This window comes from Dermacentor albipictus, chromosome 1 (assembly GCF_038994185.2).
Source record: "Dermacentor albipictus isolate Rhodes 1998 colony chromosome 1, USDA_Dalb.pri_finalv2, whole genome shotgun sequence".
Taxonomy (NCBI): domain Eukaryota; kingdom Metazoa; phylum Arthropoda; class Arachnida; order Ixodida; family Ixodidae; genus Dermacentor; species Dermacentor albipictus.
In genome coordinates, this window is record NC_091821.1 from 15,032,918 (window position 1) to 15,052,851 (window position 19,934).

Consider the following 19,934-nt stretch of genomic DNA (forward strand, 5'->3'; position numbering starts at 1 on the left):
GAGCGGTGTGGATAAGAGAGCAAACGGGGATTACCCACATTCTAATTGACATCAAGAGAAAGCAATGGAGCTGGGCAGGTCACGTAATGTGTAGGTTAGATAACCAGTCTACTATTAGAGTTACAGGATAGGTGCCAAGAGAAGGGAAGCGCAATCGAGGACGGCAGAAAACGAGGTGAGACGATGCAATTAGGAAGTTCACTGGCGCAAGTTGGAATCATTGACGCAGGACAGGGGCAATTGGATATTGCAGGGAAAGGCCTGCAGTGAACATAAAATAGACTGATGATGAATATAATATGAATTAATATACAATAGCCTTATTATTCTGATTGGGCTTAGGCCATGTAATCGTAATAAGGCTTAATTAGACTCAAGTAACTTTAATTAATATTAATTAATCCTGACATGTAGTAATAAATTGATAGTTAATAAATTGAAATTAAACTTAATTATACTTCCTTAAAGAGGATTGTAAACTAAATTAATTTCACTTGGGATACCTGTTCTTAATTATTATCAATTAGTCGTATGCTTAAGTAAATTCATCGTAATTAATCTCCATTAGGCTTCCTTACCTATCAGTAGTGTTAAGGAGCCATATTCGAGAATAATTAATGGAATAGTAATTAATCTTATTAGCCTTTTATTAAACTTAATTGCTAATACCTGTTCAGTGCTCACTATACATAGTCATAATCATAAATATGAGTAGTCATACCTAGTCATAAGGTATTCGCATACATAACCCCATAGGACACCATGTCTATGTCACCATGCCTATAGAGAGCATCGTGTCGCATGTTAGAGATGGACGGACGGACGGACGGACGGATGGACGGACGGATAGATTTAAGAGGAAAGTAGCCCTAGAATGCTTACCCATTAAATGTGGAAACCGAGGAGAGGTACGGTGTCGCAAGATTTCAGTCTGCCTAGGGTGCAGAGAGGGATTCTTTAGAATTCTGATATACACGAGCCTGCTTCATTAAGTTACATGCTAGTGTGGTGCCTGAACTCATCTGCAGTAGATCCATTGTTTACCTTCGCGAGTTGTCTCGAAGCTTAGAAATTTTAGGCAAGTGGTATGCACCACTGCACCAGGCGCAAATATGTATACGTTCGGTGCCCATTTACGTTGGAAATGTGGCGTAGTGCATGCAACGGTGGCTCATCTATGTAGAGATATAAAGACTTTACAAAGTGAACACTTCACGTATGGCGGAAACTGAAGGAAGAAAACTCGAACAAACGGTAGTTGAAATTGGCCTCAACTGGCCGTTAAAAGACATTTGATATGCAGATTGCTTCGTAGCCATCTACCGCGGTCACTCTTGCACTCCGATGAGATTGCCTACATAGACAAATAAACGCCACAACGCGGTGGCAACATTGCATTGTAGGCCACGTTAACGGCTCAAACAAAAATAAAAGCACGTCATTTGAAAAAGGTTTAAGATAAGCGAGTGGCTGTTCTTTATATGCGCGGCCACTATATTCCGATCTGCTTAAAGAAACCGGAATGCGGGTCCGTTCGTTGTGCTTGCGAACAGCCTTCGTATGGGCTGAAACAGTTGTTTGTGGGAGAAAGCAATCGAAGGTGGCAATAAAAAAACAGATGGACCATGGAGGCACGACCCAAACGGTGACCTGAAAATCACCGTATCGTGTGCCCCTCCCCTCTTTTGCTTCGGACTGGCACTTTCAAGTCGTAACCGACGATTAGGAGAAGGGAAATCACGCATTGCGTGTTGACGGGCCAGTCTTGAACTTTTGCCTTGAAAAGGTAACGGCTTCGAAAAAAGAAAGAGACAAACAAACGAACAAGGCAACACGCAAATTTCGAGCTTTCAGATCAGCATCCCTCTGAATGCACGGATGGAATGAAAGAAGGTAAGTGAAACACGTAGGCCGAGCGAACTATTATCGAGGCGGCTGATCTCGAGTCTGCGGCCATACTTGTGCCCCTCACAGGGCGATGCCTTCATCCGCGGGCCTACGTAGATTTTGCTTGGCCCGATGTTGGAAGGGCGATCTTCCCAATTTCAGGAGCTGCGATCAGATTGACTCGCGGCCTTGCCGGAATATGACACGGTTATGACATCACGCAGCGCGCGGTGATAACGTGGCTACTTGGGTGCGTTCGACGTTCGAGCATATAAGACGGAACTCGGAGCTATTGGAGCACAGAGTCGAGAGCTGCACCAGCCGAGACGCCACATTCACTCATCATGAACGCCGTTGTAAGTACATTCACAAAACGGTTGCCTTGCGGCAGTGAAGATTCTGTGCATGCGACGAGCTCGTGCACGGACGTATCTACCGGGGCTTGACATCACCTAGGTGTATACGTCAGAGCTACGGTGCAAAAACATCTGGAAGGATTTCATTGTTCTGCGAGCAACATCGCGAGCAACGACATGTCTCAATTCTTGTAACGCTGAGCAGTGCTAGCGCGCGCCTGGAGCTGGACGTATGTGAGCACCTAGAAGAACCATATTACCAACTTTTTTGTTACCTACACGCGCAGCTCTAGGTATGTGTTTCAATGCGTTAAGATTAGGAGTGTCAAAGTGGAAAAAAAAGTGTATGTGTTAAGTGTGGGAGGTCGGTGATATGGTAAAGATTGAGAGACGGTGGTAGCTGGATTATGTTCTTGAGCTGGATTACCAAGCGGCGGACATAATTAGCCCGAGAAATCGAAACATGTATTCAACGCATTGTCAACAATCCATTATTTACTGATTAATTACTTCATGGTACATATTGCAATTTATGGATTGAAGCCGGCGAGTTTGCAATACGCATGCACTTAAATTAAATTTCCAAGATGAGACCAGTTTTGAGATCTTATTTCCCAAAGTGTCAGACGAAATACGTGGGTGTTACAATTACTTTTGTGCTTCAATGCATAAAAGACTGCTTTGTTGAAAAAGTAAGTGGAACAAGGGGGAATATAATACGGTGATTGTGATTACGCATGTCTCGAAACTGGTGTCATTCCGAAAATTCATTCCAAGTCGATACATCTTGCAAACTCACTGGCTACAATTCGTAAATTGCCATATGGGCCGTAAAGTAATAAGAAGTTCACTTGTGAATTATTGTTAATCAGTAGAATGTACGTCTCAATTTTTAGTGTGAGTAATGTCCGGCTCTCTGAATAGTCGAGCTCAAGGACTTATGTTATCTTCACGAAAAATATCACGAAAATCACGAAAAAATATTGATCGAGCTTTTTGTTGCTCCATACATGCTACGCAAAGGGATTTCTTTCACGCAGGGAAAAAGAACAACGAAACACGAAAATGTGCCGCGCATGTCGCGAGGCCACCTTTTTAAGCCACAGAGAAGCTCTTGGCTTTCTCCAGTGCCTGTGGGCGACACGTTTCTGCGACAGTCTCTATAGACTTTGTGTGCACGTTCAGGTGGGCGCGCATGTATGCGTCTTCTCCTGCTCCCCTTTATACGCACGTCCAGTTTGCTATTCTGCACTGGGGGAAGAGAGAGCTAGGCCATCGTGCCTTACCCTGCTTCTCTCTCTCTGTCTTGGCTCTCTTTGAGGATGCTTAAGCTTCGCCTTTAAGAGTGGAACGCGATAGCATTGAAAGATCCCGGACTGCTCCTCACGCTTCCCGGAAACTGCAGCCTATGTATCCATAATGTTTACCGGGAAACGCCGGCGGCGAACGCTATGCACGAAGGCGAGCCTTCTCGTAGAAACCCGGCCTCTTGCGTGGGCCGATGCCAGAGGTAGCGCACAGCCGCAACAAAGTAAGTACACAATTTTCAGGCGTCTGTTATTGTTTCGCATTTTTAATATTTAACTCTGAGAAGAGAGAGATAACAAATGATAAATGAAAAGCAGGGAGGTCAACTAGGGCTGAGCCCGGATGGCTACCCTAAACTGAGGAAAGGAAAAAGGGGAGGGAAAGATTAGAAAAAAAAAGAAGAAGAGAAGGCCCACTGGGGGTATCGATCGGTTGCTCAGTCCGAACCACAGACGGTGACCCAATCCGGTAGCTTTCAGATATCGCAGTAGCGCTTTTGTGGCCTTTTGTAGCTGCGAAATGCGAGGCCTTGGTACCAAGATCTTGTTCAAAGTAAGCGATTTTCTATGTAACTAATTTAGAGCTGTGCAGAGGTCATCTGTTTCATTTTCAAAAGATTGGAAGTAGCACAATAGATGTTTTATAGTTTCCTCGACACGGCAGGCATTGTAGGCGGCGCTATCAGCCGTTACAATCAAACACCTATATGCATTCGTGAATGCGACACCCAAGCGTAAGCGTCACAGCATTGTTTCCTTATTTCGCCGAAGCCCAGGTAACAGCCACAGTTGCATAGATGGGTCGAGGAAATACCATCGATGTTGTGTCAATTCAGGTGCGTGCCCCTTCTCCAATGTCATACGGTGCGCTATAGCTTGCTTACGTCTTGGGCTGCGTCAGTTCGCGAAAAAGGTACGGAAACAAGGGCTGCTCCTTCGTGTGTTTTCCTAGCAGCTTTGTTAGCGAGGTCGCTGCCGGAGATACCGCAATGGCCAGGCAGCCACTGAAAGATGACGTCGTGTCCTTTGGCGATCTGTGATGGTGCATTTCTCGTATCTCTGACACGAGTTGTTCACAAAACCGGCGACGAAGCGCTTTTGGCAGAAGGCAGTGCAAGGACGCGTTCGAGACGCAGAGTATTGCCCACCGATTAGCCGATTGGTTGTTAATATGTAATCAATGGCACCTCGGAGAGCAACAAGCTCCGAACCGGTCGATGTTGTCACATGAGCAATCTGAGAAGATGTAACATAAAAGGCATGCGCTATCGGCACTTTTTTCCATGACATTTGTTTGTGAGCTGCAAGTCTCAAAATTCCGGGGAATAACTTTCTCAAGAATGTAAGATAAGATATGAGCAACTTTAGTGATAGAATGGTGTGGCAATGTGACCCGTATACATCACATGCCATGCACCAAGGCGTGGCATATGCATGTGCCTAAATATATGTTTGGGATGATTTTTCTGTACGGAAGACGCCACTGACGCTGACGCCAAATTTTCAGCAACAAGGGGCTCTTAACGCCATTGCGTTAAAAATGTTGCGCCGATCATGCTTTTTTTTTTTTTTACTAAGTCGAAACGACTTTTTGCGCCACGCTTTATTTGCAGGCTATCCTCGCTACTTTTGCCCTCCTTGTGGCTGTTGCCAGCGCTGGCTTCGTTGGTGGCTGTGGCAGCCTAGGATATGGCGGACACGTCCCTGGATACGGCGGACACGTTCTTGGATACGGCGGTCATGGCTTTGTCCACGGAGCGGGCTTCGGCGGACACGGTTATGGCCTGGGGCATCTTGGCTACGGCTATGGCGGCTACGGCCTGGGACACGCCGGCCACGGATTTGGCTACGGCTATGGACACCACCTGGGATACAAGCACTAGACAAAAATAAACACGCGAAACGTGAATCATTTCTCTTTGGCTATCACTTACGGCGTAAGACACAATTGGAAAATTGAAATGCACCAATACCCCACACAGTCGATGCACGAGAGAGGTGGAACGCGATCTCAGTTTAATCCTTGTAATATACGCCATAAAATTCGCTACTGTAACGCGGTTTTAAACGAATATATTTCTCTTACGCTGTTTCGGTCAGCAAACCACAGAAATTTACTATTGAGTGCGTCAAGAAATGTCAACGCGACATACGACATCCGGACAGGTATGCCACTGGGTGATACTGTAGAATAGAAGTAGACGGTTAGGACGGACGTTAGAAGAGGAAGAATACAGGCTCTTTCATTCGACACAGTGGGGATGTCGACCTCTTCCCTGAGTGGGGCGGCCACATCCGTCTGCGATTGGTTCCGAATACCATAGCCCTTTTCTATTTACAAAAGAAAGAAAAAAGAAAACTGTCGTTTATATCACAAATGAGCCCGAAATCATTAAAGTAAAAAAGCTTTTCCACTGCGGCATTGGCATTAGTGTAACGGCGGTTTAATGCTCTGACAGCCAAAGCAAATAAATAAATAAATAAATAAATAAATAAATAAATAAATAAATAAATAAATAAATAAATAAATGCGTCATTTCAGTTTGCAATACAGTGTGTAGTACAAACTGGGGGTAAGAGAGAAAAAGCAGCCCATTGGAACGCTTGATAAAGCTCTCGAACCCATTTAACAACATTGACAGTTACCACAGGAGGAAAACAAAAGGGGAATGAAAAAAGGAAAAAGTTTAGCAATATTATAGCACAATATGTGTAGTGCAATGAAGTACCTCGGACACTGAGAGTACAAGAGTTACGTAGATCTTTATACATTGATATATGGAACTTGAAATGCAAATATAACATGCAGTGAATACTTTCACATTAAGCGCGCAGTACAAAAAATATTTTGATGAACATGAAACAGTGTAAAATTATAATATTAAAAGTCAAATGCTCTAGAATATAAGTTCAACAAGAACTAATTTACGTATGAGTCTCGAATATCAGAAAATGACGTATAGCATAAATTATCATAGAATTCTGTGTTTAAGCATTTGGCAATATGTGCATCAGCGTTGTGAAACCATAGTTAGTTCTACATCGGGGTACTGTATAAGTATGTCGTTTTGTAGTTTTATATGGTGTAATATGCGGGGTGGGTTCTACTATGCGATTAAGGAAGATATCTTTTTTTAGCTATCGTATTTTTATAAATATAGGCAAACCTGTATTCAAACAATTTATTTACACCAACTATATTATATTTTAGGCGTATCGAAAGTGTTGGGGCATCATATGAAGTATCGGCAATTATCCGGAGCATTTTTTTCTGAAGAACAAAAAATTTTTGAACATTGCACACAGTGGCATTACCCTAGACTACAAAGCAGTAATCTAAGTATGAGTAAAAGAGAGCGTAACATAAGCTTAGCTTACTCTTGACAGGTAAGCTATGTCTATTGCGTGAAAAATTCCGATAAATCTGGAAAGAGTAATGCACGTTTTATTTATGTGTGCGTCCCATGTCATAGTAGTAGTAAAAACTACACCCGAGAACCCGATTAGCAGTGTCAGTTATTTTCATAATGTTATCGGACGAAAAAAAAAACAGAGATGTATCATGTGCATACATAATGATTTTTGCCTCGTTAGTGATATTATTAATGTAATTGACACAAATATTAAAGAACGGAGGTCCCAATACACGGCCTTGTGGGACACATTTTTGATTTGCAGGACTTTAGAAGAATAGTTTCCAGTTACTACTTACTGGAAACGGGAGTTTAAGTATGATTTAAATACATTAAAAGCGTGCCCCGTACACCATAGTGTTCTAGCTTGCGAAAAGGTTGTCGTGGTTGAGCATGTTGAAGGCCTTGCTGAAGTGTACAATTATGCCTGATGTGAGTAGTTGGGATTCAAAGTTATTTAGTATGTGTTTTCTTGATCAAGTAGTGCGTGTTTCGTTAATCTATTCTGAGTAAAACCATACTGATGGCCAGTAATTACAGCATGCTTGAGAAAAAAAAAAACGTGCAGACGGCCGCGAAATATTTATTCCAGTCCCTTTGAGAAATACGGAAGGATCGATATAAGCCTATAGTTGCTCAAAATATTCCTATCGCCTTGCTTGTAAATAGCTGCAACTCTTGCTAGCTGCATATCTGCAGGAAATTGTCTTTTCATCAGTGCAGTGTTCAATATATGTGTTAGACATGGGACGAGAAAGGAGAATACATATTTGACCGGCCTGCTTTGGACCTTAAATGCGCCTAAGCTAGAGCTATCGCGTAAAGCATTAAAGGTAGAGTATACCTCATTGTATACCTCCGGACAGGCCGCCATTGAAATCTGAACCTGGCAACGTTTAACGTTAGAACGTTATCTAGTGAGGCGAGTCTAGCAGTGTTATTGGAGGAATTAGAGGGTAGTAAATGGGTTAAAATAGGGCTCAGTGAGGTTAGGAGTACAAAAGAAGCATATACAGTGCTAAAAAGCGGGCACGTACTGTGCTACCGGGGCTTAGCGGAGAGACGAGAACTAGGAGTCGGATTCCTGATTAATAAGGAAATAGCTGGTAACATACAGGAATTCTATAGCATTAACGAGGGGGTTGCAGGTCTTGTTGTGAAACTTAATAAGAGGTACAAATTGAAGGTGGTACAAGTCTATGCCCCTACATGCAGTCATGATGACCAGGAAGTCGAAAGCTTTTATGAAGACGTGGAATCGACGATGGGTAAAGTCAAAACAAAATACACTATACTGATGGGCGACTTCAATGCCAGGGTAGGCAAGAAGCAGGCTGGAGACAAGTCAGTGGGGGAATATGGCATAGGCTCTAGGAATAGCAGAGGAGAGTTATTAGTAGAGTTTGCAGAACAGAATAATATGCGGATAATGAATACCTTTTTCCGCAAGCGGGTTAGTCGAAAGTGGACGTGGAGGAGCCCGAATGGTGAGACTAGAAATGAAATCGACTTCATACTCTGCGCGAACCCTGGCATCATACAAGATGGAGACGTGCTCGGCAAGGTACGCTGCAGTGACCATAGGATGGTAAGAACTCGAATTAGCCTAGACTTGAGGAGGGAACGGAAGAAACTGGTACACAGGAAGCCAATCAATGAGTTAGCGGTAAGAGGAAACTAGAGGAATTCCGGATCAAGCTACAGAACAGGTATTCGGCTTTAAATCAGGAAGAGGACCTTAGTGTTGAAGCAATGAACGACAATCTCATGGGCATCATTAAGGAGTGCGCAATAGAAGTCGGTGGTAACGCCGTTAGACAGGAAGCCAGTAAGCTATCGCAGGAGACAAAAGATCTGATCAAGAAACGCCAATGTATGAAAGCCTCTAACCCTACAGCTAGAATAGAACTGGCAGAACTTTCTAAGTTAATCAACAAGCGTAAGACAGCGGACATCAGGAACTATAATATGGATAGAATTAAACAGGCTCTCAGGAACGGAGGAAGCCTAAAAACAGTGAAGAAGAAACTAGGAATAAGCAAGAATCAGATGTGTGCGTTGAGAGACAAAGCCGGCAATATCGTTACTAATATGGATGAGATAGTTCAAGTGGCTGAGGAGTTCTACAGAGATTTATATAGTACCAGTGGCACCCACGACGATCGTGGAAGAGAGAATAGCCTAGAGGAATTCGAAATCCCGCAGGTAACGCCAGAAGAAGTAAAGAAAGCCTTAGGAGCTATGCAAAGGGGGAAGGCAGCTGGGGAGGATCAGGTAACAGCAGATTTGTTGAAGGATGGTGGTCAGATTGTTCTAGAGAAACTGGCCACCCTGTATACGCAATGCCTCATAACCTCGAGCGTACCGGAATCTTGGAAGAACGCTAACATAATCCTAATCCATAAGAAAGGGGATGCCAAAGACTTGAAAAATTATAGACCGATCAGCTTACTGTCCGTTGCCTACAAAGTATTTACTAAGGTAATCGCAAATAGAATCAGGAACACCTTAGACTTCTGTCAACCAAAGGACCAGGCAGGATTCCGTAAAGGCTACTCAACAATAGACCATATTCACACTATCAATCAGGTGATAGAAAAATGTGCAGAATATAACCAACCCTTATATATAGCTTTCATTGATTACGAGAAAGGGTTTGATTCAGTCGAAACCTCAGCAGTCATGGAGGCATTACGGAATCAGGGTGTAGATGAGCCATATGTAAAAATACTGGAAGATATCTATAGCGGCTCGACAGCCACCGTAGTCCTCCACAAAGAAAGCAACAAAATCCCAATAAAGAAAGGCGTCAGACAGGGAGATACGATCTCTCCAATGCTATTCACCGCATGTTTACAGGAGGTATTCAGAGACCTGGAGGGGGAAGAATGGGGGATAAAAGTTGATGGAGAATACCTTAGCAACTTGCGATTCGCTGATGATATTGCCTTGCTTAGTAACTCAGGAGACCAATTGCAATGCATGCTCACTGACCTGGAGAGGCAAAGCAGAAGGGTGGGTCTGAAAATTAATCCGCAGAAAACTAAAGTAATGTTTAACAGTCTCGGAAGAGAACAGCAGTTTACAATCGGTAGCGAGGCACCAGAAGTGGTAAGGGAATACATCTACTTAGGGCAGGTAGTGACCACGGATCCGGATCATGAGACGGAAATAACCAGAAGAATCAGAATGGGCTGGGGTGCGTTTGACAGGCATTCTCAAATCATGAACAGCAGGTTGCCACTATCCCTCAAAAGGAAAGTGTATAACAGCTGTGTGTTACCAGTACTCACATATGGGGCAGAAACCTGGAGGCTGACGAAAAGGGTTCTGCTTAAATTGAGGACGACGCAACGAGCTATGGAAAGAAGAATGATCGGTGTAACGTTAAGGGATAAGAAAAGAGAAGATTGGGTGAGGCAACAAACGCGGGTAAATGACATCTTAGCTGTAATCAAGAAAAAGAAATGGGCATGGGCCAGACATGTAATGAGGAGGGACGATAACCGATGGTCATTAAGGGTTACGGACTGGATTCCAAGGGAAGGGAAGCGTAGCAGGGGGCGGCAGAAAGTTAGGTGGGCGGATGACATTAAGACGTTTGCAGGGACAACATGGCCACAATTAGTACTTGACCGGGGTAGTTGGAGAAGTATGGGAGAGGCCTTTGCCCTGCAGTGGGCGTAACTAGGCTGATGATGTGATACCTCATTGTCATCTGTTGGCTCAAGAAATAGTGCCTGGCGTGTTCGGTTATTTATAAAACCGAAAAAGTTAGGATTGTAGCAGCTTCTACCAATCTGGGAAAAGAATTAATTGAAGGCTGCGGCTAACTTTGAGCCGCATAGGTTTTGTCCACCTATGGTCAAGCTCGTGAGTGTCTCGGTTTAATAGTTTATTCTGGATAGTGGACTAGGGGATTAGTGGATCTGCTTTAATAGTGGATTCAAGTATCTCCATTTATCTTTTGGTTTGCGTAAGAGGGCCACGTCAAATACGTGATTGTAGTAGGCATTCCTAGCAGAGCGAATTTCGCTGTTAATTTTGTTACGTAGGGATTAGAATTGTGTCAGAATTTCAGGGTCTTTAGTGTTTATAAATTTAGTAAATAGTGTTTTTTTTATAAGACGTATAAGTGGAGCTGTCATACATTGCTTGCGTGATTTTTTGCAAGGTAAAATATTAATGACCGGGAAGCAGTCGTACATCGGCAGGAAAATTTGAAGAAATTCTTTGTATGTGTTTTCAGACGTACATTGTTCGTAAACTGGAATGCAATCTACAGATGCAATGCGACCCTTAAATGTTTCAAGTCGTCTACTGGAAACTATCTGGTGCCTTGATCTCACAGAAACATCATGAAATAGTTTTTTTTATCTGTAAAAATATACGTAGGTGATCGTTAATGTCTTCGGCTATACAATCAAACTGCGCAGTTGCAGCATGATTTGTGATCATTGAGGCCAGAGTTGAAGAAGTGGCAGTTACGCGGGTTGGGTGATTTATTATATAATTAAAATTAGCACTTCCAATTGTGACCAGCATTTGCTGTTGATCGGGGTCGTAGGTGGCCATGCCAGCATTAATGTCTCCTCCAAGATAGGATAAGAAATTATCAGGAAGGAAGGTTATTTTGCGTTCGAAGTAACAAAAAAAAAAAATAAGACAAATTAGTGTGAGCAGGGTGGTAGACAACAGAAAAAGAAAATCGACCGCTTTGCACAGCAAGCGTTCCGATGTTGCTGTTACTCAAACAGTGTACTGATAGCAGAACGCTTGCACAAAATCTTTCGCAAGCAACGCGACACGTCAGCCGCGATTCGCAGCGCGATTAAGATAAAATGAGTTGTACCCCAGAATTCGCATGACGTCACCATCATGACGATACCACGTCTCTGATAACAAAACCATAGGCAAAAGTATGTCAAAAGGCCTGTTGAAGCAAGATAAAAACGAAGCGAGTTGTTCAGCTTTATTGAAAGCAGATTGCGTGCTTAAATGTACAATCTGAAAGCAAGAAACACTTTGTTGAACTGAGTATAAGTAAAAAGAACATTTCCAACCATCGTATCAAAAGAAATATGCGTGTAACTGCGTATCCCGACGTGGCCTATGTCATCTCAGATGGATCGCCTTGGTTGTGGATACAAACAACTGCAGAGTCGCTGGTTTTTCGAGTAAGAATAACGCCGTTTTTTGTGCAAACGTATTGCGAACACACAGCTTTCTTTTTGGTGTTAGCTGCTCCCAGAAACCGTTAGTTCTCGGTCGTTGCATTCTCATTTACACATACTCGGGCTGTGCTCTCGACACCCATGTCTTTGTTAGATAGTTGTGCCTTCTTTGCCTTCTGGAGTGCGGCGTCTCGTTAACACAGGACTTGAATCGCACAATTATGTTGCTTTTATCTGATGCTTTCGGTCGGACGTGGTGACACCATTCGATGTCCGACTCGACGATCGGCTTGCCGATCGGAGTACCTAAGTTACCGAGTACGTCATTCAGAACTTCACCCTCTTGTTTCACAATTCCTTGAATTTCAAGGTTCATATTGCGCGAATATTGCTCGGACTGCGTCAGCTACCTAAGTATATGTCATGAGTTTTTTTTCAAGAGCCATGCATCTCGCTTGCAGCTTCCCGTTTGCTTTCTGAAGCTGATTCTTCTTAGAAATTTCATCGTCCAGTTTTCTCTTTAGCTCTTCCATATATTTTTGTGAATACGTTATGATCGATTCCAAATCTTTTTATTCATTGCACATGCCTCTGATCTCGGTCCTTAGGCTGCGTTCAAGATTTTCTTTCGAAGTCTTAAGCTCTTGGCGTAGTTCTTCGTTCAGTTTAAGGAGTTCGGCAAGGAAATCCTCTTTAAGCTTCGAAATGTCTTTCGTCATCCCGGCTAATATCCACTTCAAAAAACAACTTCAAAAAGTCAACTCCAGCATGGCAGCAGTGGCGACGTAGTAAAATGAAGTAAGGTTTATCTGTAGTTTCCACCAACGCTGGTCATCTCCGCTACTGCCGAGTGTGAGGACCAGGCCAGGAAGTTTTCTTGTGTAGCTTGCTGTTGCGTCCCAAGGAAGTGGTTCCTTGGGACGCAACAGCAAGCTACACAAGGTCACGTGCGCTGCCGATTACAGACCTTGCGTAGCTTGTATAGATGATAGCCTGCTGAGGCATGTACAAGTTGTCCCAGCTTCCTGAGGTGCTCTGTTCGGCTGCGCAGACGGTGAACTGCAGAGAGGCAGCAGAGAGCGTTAGGCGATGTACACTGGTCTTCGTCGTTACCCACAAGTGTCTTCTCATGCAGACTTCCGTAGCAACAGAGAAAGGGTGCGTCGGCAAAAATCCAACTACGAGATGGAAAATTAAATTTTCTTTGCATTCTTCATGAGGCTCTTAAGAACAGCACCGCCAATGGAAAGAGGTCAGGCGATCAGGTTTTATTCCTGCTTATTTTCCTTTCGTCGCACAAGTGCTGACATCACTTAGAGCTACGCATGTCAAACAGAGGCTTAGCGATAGGGCCTATTTGTCTTGTGGCCAGCCTTGGCTCGTTGCGACGTGCTCAAATCATTGAATGTATACATCCAACTCATCGCGTCCTTCGTTAAATGCTGGGATTAGGTTGTGCGGACTTTGGTAGCTCTCGGTAGCGCCTGCGTGCACACTCTCGGTAAGCTGCCCAGTAGTCAGGCTACCTGCTGTCACACCTAACTCCTTCAACTTTAACTTGAGCTCGAGCACTTCCTTTTCTGCCCTTAATCTAGCTAGCGCTTCGGCATCAGCTTCTTTTCTTGCATGGCGTTCACCCAGACGTGCTTCACGCGCTTCTCTTTCGTGTGCGTGTTCTTCATCTACCTGTTGTTTTAGCGCAGGGACAGTCAACCACAGTTCTTTTCCAATTGCCGTAAGCTTGTCTATCTCCATTCTCACCCGTCAGACATGCATATGCAATGTGATGCTCTTTTCGATAGCGTAAGAAGCGGTCCTGTCGCGGATGCCAGATATCTGATGGTTAGCATCGTCATGTTGTAAGGCGTGTGAGGTGAGGAAGATGGAGGAGACAATACATGGTTAGGAAACAGATGGCAATGGCGACAACTATATTAGACGGCCCATGAACACGAAAAACATCTTCAACTAGAGGCACGCATGCAAGGTTGTTCGCAAACAAGAAAAAAAAATGTAATCGCACGAGGTTGCGGTTGAAGTTCGGAGCATGGTGACACTCGTAGAGTCTTTAGGGTGGAACACTCGCTTGTAGAGTGATGACCGACATGGAAAAGTAGGAAAAGTTGACGCAGCAGTACGGGGAAGGAAAAAGTGGACGGCCTACAGCTCCGTAGACGGCAACAGGCCGCTCCGAGATGTTGTGCAGGGTGATGGCCCAAGACGCTCGTTTCGATGACGGACGCCCGGTCTCCTGAACCTCGCGCGTAGATGCGGGTTCCGAGATGTCAGCAGGCCAATCTGAGGCCCTGTGCAAGGCGACAACCGGAGGGGCTCTTAGTCTTGATGACGGACGCTCGCTCTCCAGAACCTCGCGCGTGGATGCGGGTTCGAGATTGCAGCAGGCCGCTCCGAGGTCTCTTGCCGTGCAACGACCCGATGCGTCCTCTGCCCCGCTGACGGAGGCCCGGTCAAGTGAACCTCACTCGTAGATGTGGGTTCCATAGGCACTGCGGCCCTAGTCGTGCCGGCGTTCCAAACGAACTCCCCTGCGCGAGCCCCTCTTTTATTCGCTGCACGAGCCTCCCTTGTCCTTCTTTTCCTCTTGTTTAGGACAGCCGCACTGTCGTCTGCTCTTGCGTTCCTCCCTTTGTCAGTACTTCTTCACAGTGATCTTGAGCTCTGCCATAGGTATCGTAGACTCCATACTGAACTTGGAGAAAACCTTCGCAAGCAACAGTTCCGCCTCTTGTATGAAGAAGTATGGACCTGCAAAGGAAAATGGCTCATGTTTATAGTGCCCTAAAGCAATGTGGTTAAACGCCGTGCTTCCTAACCCTGTTTTTTTGAACGGGAAACGCGGTAAGTGTAAAGCCTAGAGGGGCAATAATTTAAATTATGGGGTTTTACGTGCCAAAACCACTTTCTGATTATGAGGCAGGCCGTAGTCGAGGACTCCGGAAATTTCGACCACCTGGGGTTCTTTAACGTGCACCTAAATCTAAATATACGGGTGTTTTCGCATTTTGCCCCCATCGAAATGCAGCCGCCGTGGCCGGGATTCGATCCCGCAACCTCGTGCTCAGCAGCCCAACACCATAGCCACTGAGCAACCACGGCGGGTGAGAGGGGCAGTATTCACCAATGACAGGTGTATACTAAAAAAACGCCTTACATGCTGAGCATTGTGTGTAAATTTCGAATAGCGGGAAAGTAAGATAATTTGAAAACAATATGCTTATAGATAACCACAATATTCGCCCTATCACCCTTTCTACTCGCATTGGTGCTATGGTATCACTCTGCTGAGGAAAAATATGATGACGACGGCGTGTGCTCGTACTGCTCCTTTAGTTCTGCGTCATTGTGTGGCATAAAAAGTTTGGTAATGAAAAAATGGCTGTGGCTTAGCTAAGGTTAAGCCCAGGATGCGAAGCATACTAGCCTTTATTTTAGTTATTGAACCACTGTTTATCCTGGTGAACTGCTGTTGCTTGGCGATATTTGGTTCGGCTAGACGAAGAAACAACTCATGCAGGCGAGCGCACGAGCTGAGACCCGGCTATGTAGCTACGCGGCCGCAAGCGAATGCACGAGTTGAGCCTCCGCTTTTGCAGCTGTTATGACGTCATATGGTAGCTACGCGGCCGCGCGCGGCGCAGCAAGGAAGGGCGTGGTTGTGCGGCTAGTAGAGAGAGAAAGAGAGAGAAAGCAAGGGTAGGGAAGGCAGGGAGGTCAACCAGAACAGCATCCGGTTTGCTACCCTACACTGGGGGTGGGGGAAAGGGGAATAGAAAGAGGAAGAAAGGGAGAGAGTCAGCACTGAGTACATGTGGGAGGGACACCTTACACAATGACACTATAAGCGGTCTCTTAAGCCCGTGCACTTTAAGTACCGCACAAGTGCACGAATCGCTTTTCGAGCCAGTGACGGTTGTGGCCACGGTCCGAGTATCTTTGACTCGGTGAATGGTCTCGAGTCTAGTCTGTGTAAAGTTGCCCGCAGAGGGAGGCGGTGGACATCGTAGCGAGGGCAGGTACACAATACGTGCTCGATGGACTCCTCGCACCCGCAGGAGTCGCACATCGGGCTCTCGGCCATTCCCATACGGTAGGAGTATGCGTTCGTGAACGCCACTCCCAACCACAAGCGACACAACAAGGTTGCTTCGCCGCGGGAAAGGCTAGGTGGCAGTTGTAGCCGTAGCGTGGGGTCCAGTTGACGTAATCTGCAATTGAAGCCACTTGATGTCCAGAGATCTTGGGACTTCTTGCGCGCAAGTAGGCGAAGTTCTCTGGTAGCGTCCGACCTCGCCAAAGGTGTTGGACGCGTCTTTGTATCTTCGTGGGCACACCGGGCAGCCTTGTCAGCTAGGTTGTTGCCGACGATGCCACAGTGAGCAGGAATCCACTGAAATACAAAGTGCGGCTAGTATGCTTCGCATAAAAGAATGGGGGCGTGCGAACAGCAACTTATGAAACCGAGTGAAATCGAATAGAGCCAAAAACGAATCAAATCGAAGATAGAATATACTCGAGTAGTATTCGAATAACGAAGAGCCTGTTTGCGCATTATTCTAAAATAAAGTTCGGTAGCAAGTATCAACTAGATTAGCATGTTTTTGTTATTGCACTTTACATCATGAAATAGGCTTTGTAGAAACCTTGAATCGAGCATTTTAAACAAGTAAGCAGGCTTCTTTGGAGCTTGCACGATCGTGCATTATCAGAACGAAGTTTTAAAAGACACTCTTGTGGACCCATTAGGATTTGTGGATGTATGCCTTTGAAAATGAAATGAAAATGCTCGTTGAGTGGCAGCGGTGGCAGTACGAAGTACGGTGGCAGTACGGTGGCAGTACATTTCTAGTTGAAATGATCGCAGCAGCAGACTCAAGTAACGTTTCGGCCGAGCTCATTCAGATTTACACCGAAGAGAACGCATAGCTTCAACATCGACAAACAGTGCCAAACAATAGCCATGATGGAATGTCATATGTCTGAGCGGAATCTTACGGAGAAAATTGCGGGTTAGCTGGAAGAGCTTGGGCTCCCCTGCCTGAGCGACGCGGCGAGTTCGACGTAACTTCCCGTTTTATATTTCTACTACGGCAGGGGTCAAATTCGCTTCATTTTTGCATCAATTTCTTTTTACATCCTGTACAGCTGGAAACGGGAAGTATTCGGAAGCTATTCCAAAAATATTCGTAGTTGCGAATAGTGGATTCGAGGAACGAATCGAATCGGATACTATTCTATTATGTGACACCTAAAGACGATGCAAAACCCGTATATACTGCATCGGCTGATACCCCTCTTTAACGCACACGAAGATCTAATAAAATGGCGAATTATTTTCAACGGTTTATATTATTTTATAATATTCATTGTATTTGGCCTACCCTATTCTTGGATCACTGGATATGCGCCCATTATTGGCCTATTTCCCAGTGTGGGTATGTGCCCCTGGAACCAAGGGAGCGTGGGACCTTTGAATGTGTTTAGATACGTGTCCTACTTGTTTGGGCCCTTCTTCCCTAGACAATCACCAAACATCGTCTTCGTTCTCCGGCGTTGAAGCCCCGCCATGTGCATCAGGCTGAAATGGTGTTTACGTTTTGACATAGCTTGTGAGTGGTTTAATGGACAAACATTAAACGTTGCGTGAGATTTATATCATGACCTGCATGGTGCATAAACATAAACATTGCATGAGGCTACACGTGGCATGTGATGTAAATGAAGAAAATAGTACGCATCACATTTAGTTTCACAGCATTCCATTAACTGCTTATTAAACCTTCAATTCATAGAAATCCTGAAATGTGCGTTGGATCTCTCTTCCTCTTATATATATATATATATATATATATATATATATATATATATATATATAGACAAAGTTTATCGCTAACTTGAAGAGGTGTAAAGTGACCGAAAAGATGATTGATCTTTAACGACCAAGCTTGTTAAGATCAATCCAGTGGATTGCGGCGGACGCAGTATGTGCAGTCAGGTGCTGCGAAGGAATTTATGTTCCGCAAATATAATTTGAACAAAAGTGCGAAAAGGGGAAGGGCGCCTCTCACCTATTACTATGTCGTGTTATAGTTTCCTTCCGAAAAACGGAATTGGTGGGTAAAGGCGAAGGGTCTCCTGAAAGAAAAACAAGAGTAACAAACACACTATTTTTGTTTCATTTGTGCTGCCTCAATGATAATGCGAAAGCGGCAGTCCTTGTGGTTATAAATTGCAATGGTGTGCTCGAAAATAAATGTACGAACACAGGTATGACCAGTGCTGTTCCTGAGCCGCCGTGGTTGCTCAGTGGCTATGGTGTTGGGCTGCTGAGCATGAGGTCACGGGATCGAATCCCGGACCCGGTGGCCGCATTTCGATGGGGGTGAAATGCGAAAACACCCGTGTGCTTAGATTTAGGTGCACGTTAAAGAACCCCAGGTGGTCGAAATTTCCGGAGTCCTCCACTACGGCGCGCCTCATAATTAGAAAGTTGTTTTGGCACGTAAAACCCCATAATTTTCAGTGCTGCTCCAACAAAGAAAAAAAAAACATCTTTTTGCGTTGTGGACGTTCTTGGCGCGTTCCTATAGAGCAGGTCATTGAGACACCTGCCTGTCTGGCATACACAACAGCTAGGAACCACAGGACACGAGAATAATATGTACTATCACCCGCGCACAATGCTTGTAGAAGTTTCGATACTTCATCTTGCATGGGTTCCATTTGACAGGGGACTGCTCCTTTTTGAAAGCGAGAATGGTTTGTGTGCGGCGAAAAAGCTACCCGTACGCCGGCGCGCTGCCTAATGTTTTCCAGCCCGTTAGACACTTGATGCTTGTAAGGGATGACTGCGACTTTGTCACTCATGTCCATGTTCGCTTGAGCAGCATCGCAATTCCTGGGCTGCCTCGTGAGTGAACTCGGCAACAAAGGGTTCACAGTAAAGTTTCAGTGGATTCCCTCCCACATTGGCAGTGCTCGCAACGAAAAAGCTGATGCTCTTGCATACGGCGCCCTCCATCAACCTCCCAAAGACAAGGGCGCAAGGAGTAATCGAGAAATCTAACATTCGAAATCACTTTGGGTCACTTTGGTTTCCACCACACATGCCATGCGTAACCAAGAGATTTCGTCTAGAAGAAAGAAGCCTCACTTCTGTATTGAATAAGGACAGGATCTGCTAATACACCAGCATGATTATTTAAAGCGACACTAAAGGCAAACACGAAGTCGACGTGCACTGTTTAAATATGTTTCCAGAAACCTCCCAGCGCTTATTTTGGGCCAAGAAAAGACTTGGTTTACGAGAAAATTGTGTCTGAAGGATCCGAATACCTTTTTCGAAATTCAAATCCCCCGCCACAAAACTGGGGGAGTGGTGACGTGGCGTATGCCATCACCTCCCTTTGCTGCCGTAGGTGAGTAAAACGGCGCCCGACAGACGGCGGCACTAAGCCAAGACAGAGCGGCGGATTTGCCGCTACAACTGCTTTTTTGTCAAGTGGCGTAGACCGTTCGGGATCTCGCGACATCACATGGAAGTCGAATTCTCTGCTACCTGCAGTTTCTGCGAGTTTCGCTAGCCAGCAAAACCAGCACAGCACTATGCGATCAGGAAAGCACTGAAACGCGAAAACAAGGGCGGCGCAGAGTTGAGCGAAGACGAAACCTTTCGACCGCCCGCGTCATTGTCAACGGGTATTATAAGATGAAGTATTTCATCTTATAATACAATTTGAGGATGTTTTTTTGCAACGAGTAGTTCAGTACTAGCGACAG

At 45.0% G+C, this 19,934-nt stretch overlaps 1 protein-coding gene across 2 annotated transcripts; it reads left to right on the plus strand.

The window, feature by feature from the left end:
- The first annotated feature begins 2,112 nt into the window (after positions 1–2,112).
- LOC139054672 (glycine-rich protein-like) lies at positions 2,113–5,465 on the plus strand. Of its 2 annotated transcripts, none has more exons than XM_070532086.1 (2): positions 2,113–2,243; positions 5,164–5,465. In XM_070532086.1, the coding sequence occupies exons 1-2, from the start codon at positions 2,232–2,234 to the stop codon at positions 5,431–5,433; spliced, it is 282 nt and encodes a 93-aa protein (XP_070388187.1). In that variant the 5' UTR covers positions 2,113–2,231; the 3' UTR covers positions 5,434–5,465. The 2 variants fall into 2 exon arrangements, with proteins under 2 accessions (XP_070388187.1, XP_070388178.1); XM_070532077.1 differs by lacking the exon at positions 2,113–2,243 and adding an exon at positions 4,272–4,386.
- Positions 5,466–19,934: the final 14,469 nt, after the last annotated feature.

Coding starts and splice junctions, on each gene's coding strand:
- LOC139054672 (XM_070532077.1), top strand. CDS start 4,348: ATGGGTCGAGGAAATACCATCGATGTTGTGTCAATTCAG. Junction 4,387..5,163: donor TCGATGTTGTGTCAATTCAG/GTGCGTGCCCCT, acceptor CTTTATTTGCAG/GCTATCCTCGCTACTTTTGC.